At 30.3% G+C, this 14,827-nt stretch overlaps 2 protein-coding genes and 1 long non-coding RNA gene across 3 annotated transcripts; 2 read left to right on the top strand and 1 right to left on the bottom strand.

Moving 5' to 3' along the window:
• The first annotated feature begins 2,918 nt into the window (after positions 1-2,918).
• Positions 2,919-7,364, top strand: LOC114191498 (caffeoylshikimate esterase-like). Its single transcript, XM_028080689.2, has 8 exons — positions 2,919-3,129; positions 3,229-3,319; positions 3,413-3,445; positions 5,910-6,056; positions 6,139-6,269; positions 6,417-6,554; positions 6,655-6,753; positions 6,850-7,364. Exons 1-8 carry the CDS (start codon positions 3,103-3,105, stop codon positions 7,234-7,236), a joined length of 1,053 nt encoding a protein of 350 aa, XP_027936490.1. The 5' UTR covers positions 2,919-3,102; the 3' UTR covers positions 7,237-7,364.
• Positions 7,365-8,162: 798 nt separating this feature from the next.
• LOC114191491 (UDP-glucuronic acid decarboxylase 2-like) lies at positions 8,163-13,104 on the bottom strand. Its single transcript, XM_028080678.2, has 7 exons — positions 12,511-13,104; positions 12,131-12,278; positions 10,526-10,605; positions 9,888-9,971; positions 9,692-9,766; positions 9,013-9,105; positions 8,163-8,732 (listed from the first exon to the last, which is right to left on the bottom strand). The coding sequence occupies exons 1-7, from the start codon at positions 13,102-13,104 to the stop codon at positions 8,520-8,522; spliced, it is 1,287 nt and encodes a 428-aa protein (XP_027936479.1). The 3' UTR covers positions 8,163-8,519.
• LOC146889001 (uncharacterized) lies at positions 12,139-13,436 on the top strand. The gene is made up of 2 exons (XR_014995486.1): positions 12,139-12,273; positions 12,506-13,436. It is a non-coding gene; the product is annotated as an uncharacterized LOC146889001 (long non-coding RNA).
• The last annotated feature ends 1,391 nt before the right edge of the window (positions 13,437-14,827 follow it).

Raw genomic sequence — 14,827 nt, 5'->3', positions numbered from 1 at the left:
ATAATTTAAAAAATTATACTAATACTTAACAAATGATAAATTATATTGAATTTAACATTTTTTAATACATTCTTATTTAGTAATATTTACTACAAATCTACAAGTTTTACTAAGTATTAATTCTCATTCAATCTTATCATTTACAACTTTTTTATGAATTTTAATCAAATGTAAATATTTCGTTAAAAATATGACATTATTCTCTTAATTGTCAAATTGCTTAGAAATGTTTGATAGAATAACATTTTGATTAGCTTGAAATGGTATATATATTTGGTAGAAGTGTCCAAATAGGTTTTCAGACGTGTTAATACGTTAATATGTTAATTTGGTTTATTGTTTATTATGAGTTCGTGGGATTGGGTTCAAAACAAATTAGAAAATTTAAATGTAAGATAAAATGTCAGATAGAAAATTAGAAAATGCTAGTTAACCAGGTCAAAATCAGATTAAAGATGGGTTAATATGTAACTCATCATCAACAATTTTCTTTTTTTTTTTATAAATTTTATAATTATAATAATTTATCACTGAGTTGATAATTTAATATTTCTAAATACTATGATCTTTAGATGTTTAATTTATTTATTTTATTGAGTTATATACGTTGGCTCTTTAAATTTCAACTAATATATTTCTAATAATAATGAAATATGTAAATCCTTTGCACCTTTATAAATAAGTTAATTGAATCAATATTGTACTTAGTAGATATATAAAATAAAAAATAAATGAGATATCTTTAACTAAATCAAACCATTTAATTCCTGAATTATGGTAAATCAAGTTAGATTACAAAATTTTTAACTGAAAAAATAATCAGATTGAACTAATTTATTTTTAATTTTATGAAAAAATTAATCCATGTAAAATAAATTGACTCACTTCAAGCTTTTGATGGACTTGAAAAGTATGTAGACTTTGAAAGCATGTGACAGAGTCCATATCTATCCAAAATTACATCAACTTAATTAAAATTAAAAATAGATAATTACTCTTTAATAACTTTTGTTTCTTGCAACTAGTGACATATTTTTCTCATTAATTAGAATTTTTATTTAATTGCTAGTACAACAACAACAAACAAAACAGTTGAATTATAAATATATATTTTTTTTAAATTAATAAAAATGTCTATTTTTACATTAATTAAAAAGTAATTGATATCATTTAATTTTATCAATCTCTTAAAAAAACTTAAAAACATAATACTAATTAAATGAGAAATATTTTAAAACAATATCATTAAATATAAATAAAATGAATTAAATTTATTTATATTCAAGTTCACTTTATTTTATTCTTTTACTTAAGTAAAAAAAAAAAAAAACCAGCACAATTTATGTATGAAGAAAGGTTGATGGAGAAAGAGTCTCCACTCATAATTGGAAGAAATTAAAATTTGGAAAGTTGATTGAGTTGAATGCTAACCTACCTCATTATTGCTTTTAGTGAAAGAAAAACAACACTATTGACTTCTCTTCAACATATAATTCTTTACTTTTTTAAACAAGCAATAAATTCTTTAACCAATCCTAGTCATTTAATAAAATAAATGTCACAACAATAAAAGATTTGCACAAGTTAAATGTTTTACCAGATAAAGCATACTATTAATGCATGTAAACTTTAATATGTTTGGACAAGTAAGTGTTTGGCAATACTAGTATTTGTTCATGAAAAATGGCACAAGAATGTTAGATAACATTTTCTAAACATTTTCCATTTATTAAACTTCATTAAAAATCATAAAGTATCATGAATCTTACTATGTCTTATTTAATATATATATATATATATATATATATATATATATATAAATTGATTTTGTAATTTTAATAAATGTTAACTGATAAATAACAATGTGTTAAAAAACATTCTTATAGAATTTAACATTAACTCTTTGTGGTATGTTATTTTAAGATTATTATCTCTTATTAAATCAGGTCCCTGAATTTGTTTTGGTAAACTTCTATAACTATTTTCGAAATATAAAATAAATAAATAAAAATAAATTTTAAATATAGGTTAAAATTTTGATTTTGAAAGGTGTTATAATATGATTTTTTTTTCTTACAAAATTTATGTATAAAATCAATTTAAGTTAGAAAGAAGTTTATTTATTTTTTAAATAATAAAAATATTAAAAACATTGCATGACGATGGAGAACTTACTATAAGTAATATCTACACCATATGTTGCTCAAAAAGCATAGTTTTTATTTTAATTTAAAACAAAATTAAGTGAAAATATATAAAAACACAGAGTTGTTTAGTTTTTCTTTTGGTGGTGTTAGAAGAAATTTATGAATCAGTTTCTTGAATTGTTTTAATAAATGAAATTGAAAAATATTAAACATTTATTTTTAATTTAGAAGGAAAAAACTTTTTTTGTTTCTTATATGTATAAACAAATTTTAACTATTTTTACTTTATCTTATTATACTTTTCTTAAAAAACTTTAATTATATTCATTAGTGAACTTGAATGCACAATTATAATTTCTTTACGAAATTAATAATCAAAGTATTAAAACATTAATAAAATATAATGTATATAATTGATTTTCTGTACTTTTTTATATGTAAACAGAAGGAAAGGGGTATGTTTTATAACAAGCTTCAAATGTCAGTATCAAGTATAGTCAAAGTTAAGAAATAATTAATTTAATTCTAAAGAAAATTAAAGATATCAATATTCCCGATTGTAATTAGTTGTTAAAAACTTATTTAATATAGCATTATGTTACACGTGTAAAAATGATCGATAAATTAGGTCAACAATTCATTATTAAAAAAAAAAACTATAAAAAAGTACAATATTAAAAGTTATTGTTCAAACTTATTAATTGAAAAATAAAATAAAAATGAACGTTTTTATATATATAAAAAACTTCGTTATAGTCTCTTTCCAAAGAGACGAGACTCTAAGCTTTATTCTTCTTCTTTCTCTCTTTTCTTCTCTTTCTCTGTGCTATCCCACTTTTCTTTTTTCTGCTATTTCTCTGCATTAATCACAACTGAGTTACACACTGAGTCAGAAGTGCAGTTTACAGATCCATCAACACTTGTTCCAAGGAAGGTGTTACTCTCTGTCTCTTCCATGGATTTAGACTTCGAATATCAAGAAGTAACTCTTCCCTTTCTCTCTTTGTCTCTTCATTTCTATATGTTTTCTTCTTCTTCCTCTTCTTATCTAACACGCAGATTGTACAATTTGTAACTTCAGGAATACAGAAGAAACTCAAGGGGAGTGCAACTCTTCACCTGTAAATGGTTACCTTCGTCTTCTCCCATGGGTTTGGTTTTCCTCTGCCATGGTTAGTAATTCTAATTCACTACTTTTCTCTTCTCTCTCTCTTAGTAGTAGGTGTGGTTTAATTTACTTAGCTTTCATTAATTATTTCTTGCAGGCTATGGCATGGAGTGCAGTAGCTTCATGAGAGGTAATTAATGATCTTCTTCGATCTCTTTTTTTGTTCCCTTCAGAATATTTTTTTTTCAAAGTTATTTTTGTTTTTATCCGCTTCAAATTACGTAACACCTAATAATATTTATCATAAATAGGTTTTATGTTATTTCCATTGGTACAGAAATTGAATGTAAAACATTTTATTATTATCACCGACCTAATTCCTTATTGTGAAGCCATTTGTGGTGGTTGAACCTCTTTCCATGAAAAAAGGAAAGATATGTTAGAAAAGAGAAGGGTGTGATGTTAGAGGAATTGGTTGGTGTGGGTAGCAATATTTGATGAAGTGTAGAATAAGAATGGGATTGCGTGTTGTCACGTAAGGGTAGCGCGTTGGAGTGAATGAAAGCGATAGTTTATGGTCTTGGTGGATGCCCCCTTAGATATAGTAATACCGTGATCCAACTATAATTCACACCCCTATCAAAAAAGATAAATTTTTCTGATATTTTTTTAAATTTCAAATTTTTTTTATTATTATTTTCATTCAAATTTAATCCACCAACCCCATGCTCAGGATAATTGTAGTTTTTTTTTTATTTAAATTGCGTAATCGTCTTGTATTTAAATAAAGTATTAATTTCTCATATGATTACCAAATTCTATCCGATTTCATCTTTAGTGATAGATTATTAAACATTTAAAAATAAAATTTGTTGGTTTTCTATTGAAAAAGTAGTTTATAAATTATAAATGTTCGGTAAACTAACTGATATTCTAGGTACTGAGTATAAAATGACATAAAAAATATAACTATATAAATTTTATTATATATATACGGGATATTATATTTTATATAATATATATTATTATGCAAATATAGTTTTAGATTTTTTTTAAACAATTGCTTTTTTAACAAACTTTTTAGTGGTTTTATTTATTTTTAAATGTTGTATATACTTTTTCTTATTTCAAAAATTCATTTTATTTAAATAAGTTAATGTTATAAATAATAATAAAATTTAGTTGTTATTTACTTTTAAAAAGTATTTAAATTTATTTCTTAATTTGACAGTGTTACGATGCATTCGATTTTTACAATTTTTAGTGCGTGTAACATAACATTAGTTAGTTACCTAAATTTATGATGTTGAGTTTTTTTTTAAACTATATAAAAAATTAAAATAATCCAACACTTATTAAATATAATGCAATAGTTAATCATTTTTTTTATAAAATTGAAATAAGTAATAATATATAAAAAATAAGAACACGTAATAATATATAAAAAATAAGAATAATAATAAAATGTATTAAAATGTAAGTTTAAAAGTTTATTTTGACAATGTCAATGAGTTAACTACTAATTTGTCTGATTATCTTATAAAGTAGCTTAATAAGCACAACAATGTTTAATAAGATACTTACAACTAGCTTTTTACATTATTTAATTTTCTTTTATCAATATCGATTATATTTTAATACATTTCTTTATTATCTTTAAAATATTTTAATAAATAATCTCAGGTGTTTCTAATTTGATGTTAGAAAGCGGTTACAATTTTAGGATTGAATGTTTGTTTTAATAACTACACTATTTTTAAATTTTTTATATTAATTTTTAAGTTTTTATTTAGTTCAAATTAAAAAAAATACAAAAAAAATATTTATTTATTTTTAGACCAACTAGTTCAAATTTAATTAGATACTTAAAATGATTACTGAATATTGTTCATCATATATGTAATTTAACCAATAAAAGAATTTGGTTAAACAGAATTTTGAAAATATTTAATAGAAGTATTTCTTTTTTTCATCAGATATAATTGTCGTATAAGCGCAGAAAATATTGAATGCATTTTCATCTGAGCGGTATCATTTAATCTTAATGATATCCATACCGCACAAACATAGGTATCATACATAGTTCATAATATTTTTTTCTTAGAACTTTTTTTTTTCTGATTTTTACTACTGTATTATTATTATTATTATTAATTAATTAATTAATTAATTAAAATAAATAAATAAGCAAAAGAGTGAGAGGGTGATTAAATCCCATGGCAGGTTGGTAGTATTAATTAGACATGGTGTGGGGAGACAGACGAATATGGTCACACCATTTGCTACCAATTATATCCGTACAATCTACGGAAATTTAATAATTCTGAACAACTATCTAAATTTAAACATTTGAGAAAAAACAATTGACAAATTGAAACATAAATGAAGTTTCAATTTAAACTTAATTTGATTATTTTACCAGATCATTGAATTTGATAATATTTTTCATCATGATCTAAACAATATTTAAAAGCTGAAAATACGAAAGTAGATTGTGATGGCTGATTGGTTCCACTGATAAAACATTTATATTTATACTGATGCTTAAATAATTAACAATGTTGGAGAATCAACAGCAACAGCATCAAAAGACAGAAATAAAAATGAAGAGTAGAGTTACTTACATTGTTGGTTTGGTTGCATGATGGTTGTAGAATGTGGTGTAAGACTAGCGTGTGCCAAATATGCTGTGTACGGTATCGATTACGAAGGGCATGGACGTTCTGAAGGTGCTCGTTGTTACATAAAGAAGTTCGATAACATCGTCAATGATTGTTATGATTTTTTCAAGTCTGTCAGCGGTAAGATTCAAACAATTTAAGCTTCCAACTCACTGAAAATTGAGAATTTTGGTTCAGCTTTATGATTTATTGTGTATTTCAGAGCTCGAAGAGTATAAGGGTAAGGCCAGGTTCTTGTATGGGGAGTCGATGGGAGGTGCAGTGAGCCTACTTTTGCACAGAAAGGACCCTTCATTCTGGGACGGTGCAGTTCTTGTTGCGCCCATGTGTAAGGTATGAAACTATGACAGTATATGAAATGAAACATGAAAATAAATCTTAATAATGGTATAAAAATAATTTGGATAACGTTGTGAACTCCATTTTTCCTACATATGTAAATCGAACAGTGTTGATCCAAATGTTGAAACAATAAACCAGATATCAGAGAAAGTGAAGCCACACCAGGTGGTGATCAATATATTGACTAAAGTGGAAGATATAATCCCAAAGTGGAAGATAGTTCCCACAAAGGATGTCATCAATGCAGCATTCAAAGACCCTGCTAAAAGACAAAGGGTAAGGTTCAACCTTTGTACATGTTAACTTAAGATCTTGCTTATTCAGTGGTGGAAAGTTAACTAATGTGTATCTTCTTTTCCTCTGAGGTTCATTACAGATAAGGAAAAACAAGTTGATATACCAGGACAAGCCCAGGCTAAAAACAGCACTGGAAATGTTAAGAACCAGCATGAGCCTAGAAGACAGCTTATATAAGGTTATGTTTCAATCTCACTTGTTTTTGTTACAACTTCTTCAATATACGTATTATGCCTGATTTTTTTTTTTATTGATTGGGTTTGTTTTTGAGCAGGTGACTCTGCCATTTTTTGTATTGCATGGAGAAGCAGATACAGTGACCGACCCAGAAATAAGCAGGGAATTATATGAGAGGGCAAGTAGCGAAGATAAGACCATAAAGTTGTACCCAGGAATGTGGCATGGCTTAACATCAGGGGAGACGGATGAGAACATCGAAAAGGTTTTTGAAGACATTATAATGTGGCTTGATAAGCACACGGGCAATCCAACTCATGATTCTACACAACAAATTGAGACTTATAACTATGACATTGAGAGATTGACCACAGTTGCATCATCACCAAAGATTCTAAAGCAAGAAAACGGGCGAAGAAGCTATCTCTGTGGCTTGAAAGGAAACCGTATCAAAAGTAAAGCTATCTGTGTGTCAAATCTGTAATTAGCCTCGTTTCATGAAAAAAATTCACAGGAGATGTAAGAAAAAAGACTATGTTAACTTACGTTTGTACTTTTTATCTAACTATGCTCAAGATCAGGAGAAGAATCAAGTGTGAGTACTTTTGATAATTACAACTGTCTTCTTAACCAAATTTTTATTTTCATTTTTTTTTAATTTCACCTTTCGAAATAAAATATTAATTGTGGTCATTCAAAAAACACTTTCATCTTTTTCATTTCAATAATATAATCTGTTATGAGATTTTCATAATATCTTGTTTTGCACTGTTATTACTCTATCAAAGAGATAACATTAGACAACCTATCCATTGTGCTTTCATCTCTCTTTCTATTATGATAAATGGACTCTTATTATTTGTTTGGATGGTGATGGAATGGTGCCAATAAAATTGGGGAGTTAAAGAGAAAGAAAAATATATGTTCTTACCGGGTTTGGATCTTGTATATGTAAGACACATGACAAGATACTTGAAGTAGCTTTATAAAGCAAGTTGATCTTGAGAAGGAAAGATCAACATGCAAAAAAACCCTCCTATGTTATGACAATGTGAGATTGACCACATTGCATCATCACCAAAGATTGTAAAGCTATCTCTGTGGCTTGAAAGGAAACCGTTTGTTATACCACTCAGCAATTTAGATTGCAGTCCTAACAAGGTAGGAGTTAGGGACTGTGACCATTTGGCATATTTTCCCCATGTTTGCCTAATTCATGAGAGTCTAACTTGTTTCCAAAAATTAAAGCGATTTGAGACTACTGTTATGACTATTTTTCCCACGGTTTGTTTTCAAAAGTAAAGTGATCTGGGTCAAATACCAATAAGAAAAAAATTCACAGGACATACCAATAAGAGAGATTATAACGCATGATCTGTTTAACATGTGGGACATCTTCAAGATGTTGGATGAAAATGAAACTATGGTAGATCGTGAGACATAATTTCCATTTCATAATTAATTTTAGTCTTCATAAACTTGTCCTGTTTTTTCAGTATCGAAGATGTCCGATTGCGTATTACATTGTGAGTGTATCCATCCAACAAGGGGGGAGCATGGGTTTCAATTTTAGAAATACAATAAGGACATCAATGGTACATACTAAGAAATGGTTGAGGATAAAGGACCAAGCGGAAATTTATGTTTGGCTGACAAGCTACTAACTACTGTGACTAATGGACTACAAAGAGATGCGAAACCTCCCTAAACTGTTTTCTGGCTAATGCTATAAAAAAAAAAATGTAAACTACAATGAAGAATTAAGAATTAGGTAGAGGTTGCTACTTCCTTTTGGTCCCCAAAAATGCGTTGTCGGAAGTCAGAAACCATTAGAGGGAGTCCCTTGCGCAGGTCTACCTTGGGTTCCCAGCCCAGTAGCTCCTTGGCCCTACTGATATCAGGCTTTCTCATGTGTGGGTCATCCTCTGTGTTCGGCTTGTACTCTATCTTAGCCTGTGGATCTATTGTTTCTTGTACCACCTGCATCACCATCACCAAATATACAACATTTTATCACAAAACAACCCTTTCCTCTCTGTTGGCCTTTACCACAATTCACTTCCCTAATCTTACGTGGGTGGGTTAGTTGAGACATTTATTCCCGGTTTTACTTCTTAAGACAGCAAGAAAAGAGACATGAACTGGTGTCCCTTGCTAAGAATGACGCCTAAATGTTTTCCTATAAGTAAGCTTTGTTTCATCATATGTTTTGTCAGCAGCTTAAAGTGCGTTAGTAAGAGCAAGAATCTCTCTACTTTACCTTAGCAAGTTCAAGCATGGTAAATTCACCAGGATTTCCAAGATTGAAAGGTCCCACATGTTCTCCTTCCATAAGGCGCATCAGCCCCTCCACCTGCGACATCATAAACACCGTGTTAATCCAACAAAATTAAAGCATATGGACTCTAGAGTTAATAGTCCAATAGTACTTACCAGGCACCAGTACTGGTACTGATCTACAACTTAATTTATGATCATATTTACTATTTAAAATGAAAGAATCACTAATCAATATTAACAATTCTAAATGAAGTCCTAATGCCTTCCATTCAAATTACACATTTTAACTTACCACGCATTACGCAACTATTCTTTGCATTTAGTATTCTTGATCGCCATTATTACAACCTTCATGGATACACATTTCATCACTATTACGTCTATAGTCACTACTGATGTCACAGCCAGAATTACCATGAACCGTTGTTATCACTGATATCTCGTTATTATAATTGTCACCACCCTTGCCTTCTCACCATGACTGTCTTAAATTAGTTTTGAAATTACGATTCGCAACCACAATTCTAGTTCACGCGTGAGTAGATCCCGGAAGAAAAGATTCATTGCATGATCCCAAGAATTTTTTGTTGTGTATAATTATATATGACTTGTTAACATGATTAGGATGAGAGAGAAAAAGAAGTATATATATGAGTTACCAGATCAGAAACGTATTGGAAACTTCTAGTTTGCTTCCCATCCCCATAAACGGTCAAAGCCTCCTTTCTTAGTGCCTGCATTAAAGCCAGCAATTACCGATATTATTTTACTAAGAACTCCATGCATTTTTTTTTTCTGTAACACCAAGTACTTTATGTGACGCATCAAAACTTCAAAACAAACCAATTGGCTTACCTGAGCGACGAAGTTACTAACAACGCGACCATCGTCTAAGCACATTCTGGGCCCGTAGGTGTTGAAAATCCTAGCTATTCTCACCTGAAAAAAAAAACAAAAAACATAGTTTAAAAATTATTTTTAAATTGCTGAAACAGTGAAATTCATTGGCTAAGAAAGGCAAACACGTGGATGATAATTAATTAATGGTTAAATATGTTTTTGGTCCCTCAAGTTTCAGAGAAATTTGGAATTAGTCTCTCATCAAAACTTTTGACCAATTTAGTCTTTCATCTTTCAAAATGCGTGAATTTAGTCCTTTTAACCAAATTTTGTTAAGTTTATCTGACGTTTCGAGCGCATTTCATGATAGTATTTAAGTTAACATTGAAGCAAAAATGTGTCAAACAGTATAAATAATTTAAATACTATCACAAAATGCGCTTGAAATGTCAGATAAACTTAACAAAATTTGGTTAAAAGGACTAAATTCACGCATTTTGGAAGATGAAGGACTAAATTGATCAAAAATTTTGATGAAGGATTAAACCCAAATTTCGCTCAAACTTGAAGAACCAAAAACATATTTAACCCATTAATTAAATTGAAATATAGAAACAAGTTAGAGCTAGATGTGAACGTTGAACGATAATGACCTCGACTCCAGCTCCTCTGTGGTAATCCATGGTTAACGTTTCAGCCGTACGCTTTCCCTCGTCGTAGCAGCTTCGAACACCTATCACAAACATTTACAACCGTGTCAGACAACCACCAAGAAACCACCACTCTCTTTAATGGCCTTCCGGTAAAATTTGGAGGGTGAGAGTACAGATAAAATTATTTGAAATAAATTTTGTAATTAGAATAATTAAAAAATAGAGTAAAAATATCATGAAGCTGATTACTATTTCTTATTCTATTTATTTCTTATTTTGATTGTTTTTATTTTAATTTTATTGATTTTTGTTCATTTTACTAAGAAAAATGAACCTGGATTTTGTTAAACCTTAAATTTCTAAATCTCCTTTACATATACTTTTATTTATTTATATGTATTTCTATTCTAATAAAAATAAAAATATTTTAATTAAATATTATCAAATAAAAAGGTAAATAATTAATCCTATTAGAAGTAGTGGGTGGGTATGTGATGTTTCAAACGAGTCGGACAAATTCAACTAAAAATAAACAGATTTTTTCTTTCAGGTATGAATAACACATGAATAAACGACAAGTCTACGAATCTATTAAACTTTTTTGAAAAAAAAAATATTTTTTATACAACTATACAATCTTTTATATTATTAAACTACAATTTAACAAAATATAAACGTAGAAGTATTAAAATTATTTAAATATTAAAAGTATCATAACATTTAAATTGTTTATTTCAGTACTTAACACTAACAACAAAATTTAAATTAATTTATACAACTAGTATTTTGTGTTAATATTAAAAAATTAAATTTAAATAACAGTTAATGAATTAGTTAATGAAACTACGTACAAAAATTGTAAAATTCATATACTAATCTAGTCAAACTAAAAAAAGGCTCATGTATTTATTTGCATACCCATCCTAGTTAAAGTTAGACTGCGGTTGTAATAATTTTATCCGTGATATCGACTAGTACAAAATTAAAAATTTCAGTTCCAGTCAAAAAAGACTACCGAACTATGAAAAGTTAACTAAAATTATCCCTGGTTTCTTCTTTAGGTTGGTTCCGTGATCGGTATTATCTCTTTCCTTTTTGTTTTACCACACCAAACATTCGTCCTGACCCTTCTAAGTTGTAGCTTTGCAGGTTAGCCGTTAAAGCACTCTCCTCACCGATAACGTCAAGTACCAACCAACCATTCCTCACCGGCCTTCCACCATCTCCGGTAAGGATTTTAGTTCTTACCATCGTTGCAACAGATCACCAGAGACCAACGAAGATCTGAACCCTGAAATCATGGATATCCCACGAGAATTTTCACAGGGTGTGGAAAACGTGGTCCTCTTAAGATGTCCCACGTGTCCCAGTTTGGGTTTGACTCACAATTTCGCCACCCACCTCGAAAAAGTACCAAGTTTGAAAAGGAAAACACACAGACAACGCTGTGCTGTCGCAACGCCACGGTTGCCACGTGACATTCAATCACTCTAATTTAAACAAACCAGTAACAATCGGTGGTGCAGAGCATGTGTGAGTGAGAGTCTAACACGCTAACGTACATCCCAAATTTCAAAAAGTAAAAGAGAGAGAGAGAGAACTGACCAATGGGATTGACGTTTCCCCAATAAGTCTCCTTCTGAGGATGCTGCAGAGGATCTCCGTAAACCTCGCTGGTACTGGTTAACAAGAACCTCGCGCCAACCCTTTTCGCCAGCCCCAGCATGTTCAACGTGCCCACCACGTTGGTCTTGTGAACAAAACTACCCCAATTAAGGATTCCATTTTCCAAATTCCACATGGACCATAGTGATATTATTATTTAAATCTGTTTATTTCGGTAACTGAATCAGGAGCAAATTCAGAGTAGTAGAGAAAGAACTTTGGAGATTTTGATGGGAGAGGAAATTAAGCAGTTGTCAAACGTAATTAAGTAGTAATTAAGACGAATAGAATGCAATTAAGAGAGTAAAAGAGAAGGATATGATAGTCTTGACGGGATTGAACTTGTAATGGACAGGGGAGGCAGGGCAAGCGAGATGGTAGATCTGGTCTACTTCCAAGAGGAGAGGCTCAACGACGTCGTGTCGGATGAGTTCGAAATTCGGATTCCCAAAGTGGTGCATCACGTTTTCTTTCCTTCCAGTGAAGAAATTGTCAACCACAATCACGCTGTCTCCTCGGCTGATCAACCGATCCACCAAGTGGGACCCGACGAAGCCGGCCCCGCCCGTCACCACCACCCGGCGCGCCTTGCGTTTAATCCCTAGGGGAATCTTCCCCGTGGAATGCACCGCCACGTCATAGGCTCGGGTGTTGGCAGTGAGCCAGTGCGTTAAGTCGTCGCCGCGGCCGGAGAAAGAAACGGGGAGAGGGTCGTGGGCCCGGAGGGGAGGAGAAGAGGCGGAGGGGAAGAGGAGGAAGAAGACGGAGGCGAGGAGAACGCCGAGGAAGAGGAAATGGAGGCGCTGCTCGCGGAAGATGTAGCGGATGGAGGACCATGGCTTTTGCGGCTTGGCGGAATAGGCGTCGTTCAGAGGTTGGGCCTCGTGCCCTCGGAAAACCAAGCCCGAAGCCATTTTGGGTGCTTCAATTCACAGTATTAGTTGTTGCTGCAGTAGTTGTTGTTGTTGTAATATTGGTTGTGGTTGAATGTGTGGCTGTGAATTTGATGTGAAGAGACGAGAATGAATGCGGAGAAGGCGGGGAGTGAAGGTGCTGGTGCTGGTGCTGCGTGCCTCACCTTTTCAGATCCAAAGCTCACTGCTTATATAGCTCTACGAAGTTTCTATGCTCTACTTCAACTCCCATCTATTCTCTGTAAAATGCAACTACACACACATTTTCAATTTTTTAAATCTCAATTTCATAATAGAAAATTATCCCTTTCTTAAAATGATTATAATATTAATTAATTGTTCTGCTCAGTTATTAAATTATATAAACGTATATTATATGACATAATGCACTGCCTATTATTTATTATTTATAAAAGAAAAATTATACTTTTTACTCTTTGAATTATTTGCATGTGCTAAATATGAAGGGTAAACCGTCTTCTCAACTTCTAGGAATTTGCAGAGTTTGTGTACATTTTTGTTTTTAAGTGTGTGATACCATTTTGGAAAATACATGTTAACCTCTTATTCTTTTGTAAAAACTCATATAAAGATGACAAAGTTGAAATGCTGAAAAATTGAAAGTAAAATATATATTTAAATTGTTTTTTGTTTTTAACTAATTATTATTGTTCCTTTTTGAGTGAAAAGACTTGGAGAAGCATAAACCACTGGAAAAAGTGAAGTTATGTGGGTACTTTTTATCTAACTATGCTAAAGATGAGGAGCAGAAGTGTGAAGCTCAGCCACTAAAATTTCTTATGTACGTGAATGTTTGGTAAATACGGTTGATTCTTCAACTGTAAACACTCATGTGTGAGTACTTGTGATTATTGCAACTGTCTTCTAATAATTAATTAATTAATTAACCAATTTTTTTTTTTAATTTCACCTTTCGAAATGAAATATTAATTATGGTCATTCGAAAAAACACTTTCATCTTTACATTTCAATAATATTGAGAAATGTTTTTTTGTCTATAACCATCTGAAGAGTAATGACAAATAATCCCATAAATAAGAGGATATAACGGTTATGTGATTTAAATATTTATAATAGATAAACTCTCCAACTTTAATAATAGTGCGTTAAAGCCTCATGTAAGTACAACATAAATAAAAAATAATGAAATAATATTATTTCATTTGTTTGAATTGAAATAAGAGTTTAAGTGATAAAATGTCCAACTCTAATAGTGCATTAATGAGATAATATTATTTTATTTGGTTAAATTGAAATAAATAAGAGTTTAAGTGTTACAAATTTAGTTTGATAGAGATAAAAAAAAAGAAAAAGGAAAGTTACGGACTGTTATTGATAAATTTACCTTTTTCATCAATTGATTTTTTTTATTGAAATACATAAAATCCAAAAATTTATTGGTCTCATAAATAATGTTCATGCATTAATTGATTATGTTTAAAAGCCAGTAAAATGTTTATTATTTTTTTCTACAATGTCACTGTCACGTTAGGCAGACCAAAGAACATTACGTACTTTTCTTCCATATTTTTTTATCAGATTTACAAGTATAGTATTACATATCGTGTTGTATCGACTAAACTTACATGTACTAATTAACTTTATTTTTCATTTTATTCTACCTTTTATCTCTTATACTAAATCACTTTTTATGTAAGGTACACCATTTTTCTTTATATTCCAATCTATCTTTATTTTCAAA

The sequence above is a fragment of the Vigna unguiculata genome, chromosome 1 (assembly GCF_037176805.1).
Source record: "Vigna unguiculata cultivar grain cowpea cultivar isolate G323 ecotype 2 chromosome 1, ASM3717680v1, whole genome shotgun sequence".
Taxonomy (NCBI): Eukaryota; Viridiplantae; Streptophyta; class Magnoliopsida; order Fabales; family Fabaceae; genus Vigna; species Vigna unguiculata.
Note: the sequence above shows the minus strand (reverse complement) of the source record. Positions and strands in the feature narration are given on the sequence as shown.

Bases quoted from the DNA above. Each gene is read 5' to 3' on its own strand.
- LOC114191498 (XM_028080689.2), top strand. From the start codon at position 3,103: ATGGATTTAGACTTCGAATATCAAGAA. The intron at 6,057-6,138 runs GTAAGATTCAAA...TGTGTATTTCAG, and splicing joins TTTTTTCAAGTCTGTCAGCG to AGCTCGAAGAGTATAAGGGT. The intron at 6,270-6,416 runs GTATGAAACTAT...ACAATAAACCAG, and splicing joins TTGTTGCGCCCATGTGTAAG to ATATCAGAGAAAGTGAAGCC.
- LOC114191491 (XM_028080678.2), bottom strand. From the start codon at position 13,104: ATGGCTTCGGGCTTGGTTTTCCGAGGGCACGAGGCCCAACCTCTGAAC. The intron at 9,972-10,525 runs GTCATTATCGTT...TTTTTTTTTCAG, and splicing joins ACAGAGGAGCTGGAGTCGAG to GTGAGAATAGCTAGGATTTT. The intron at 9,106-9,691 runs GTAACTCATATA...ATGATGTCGCAG, and splicing joins TCCAATACGTTTCTGATCTG to GTGGAGGGGCTGATGCGCCT.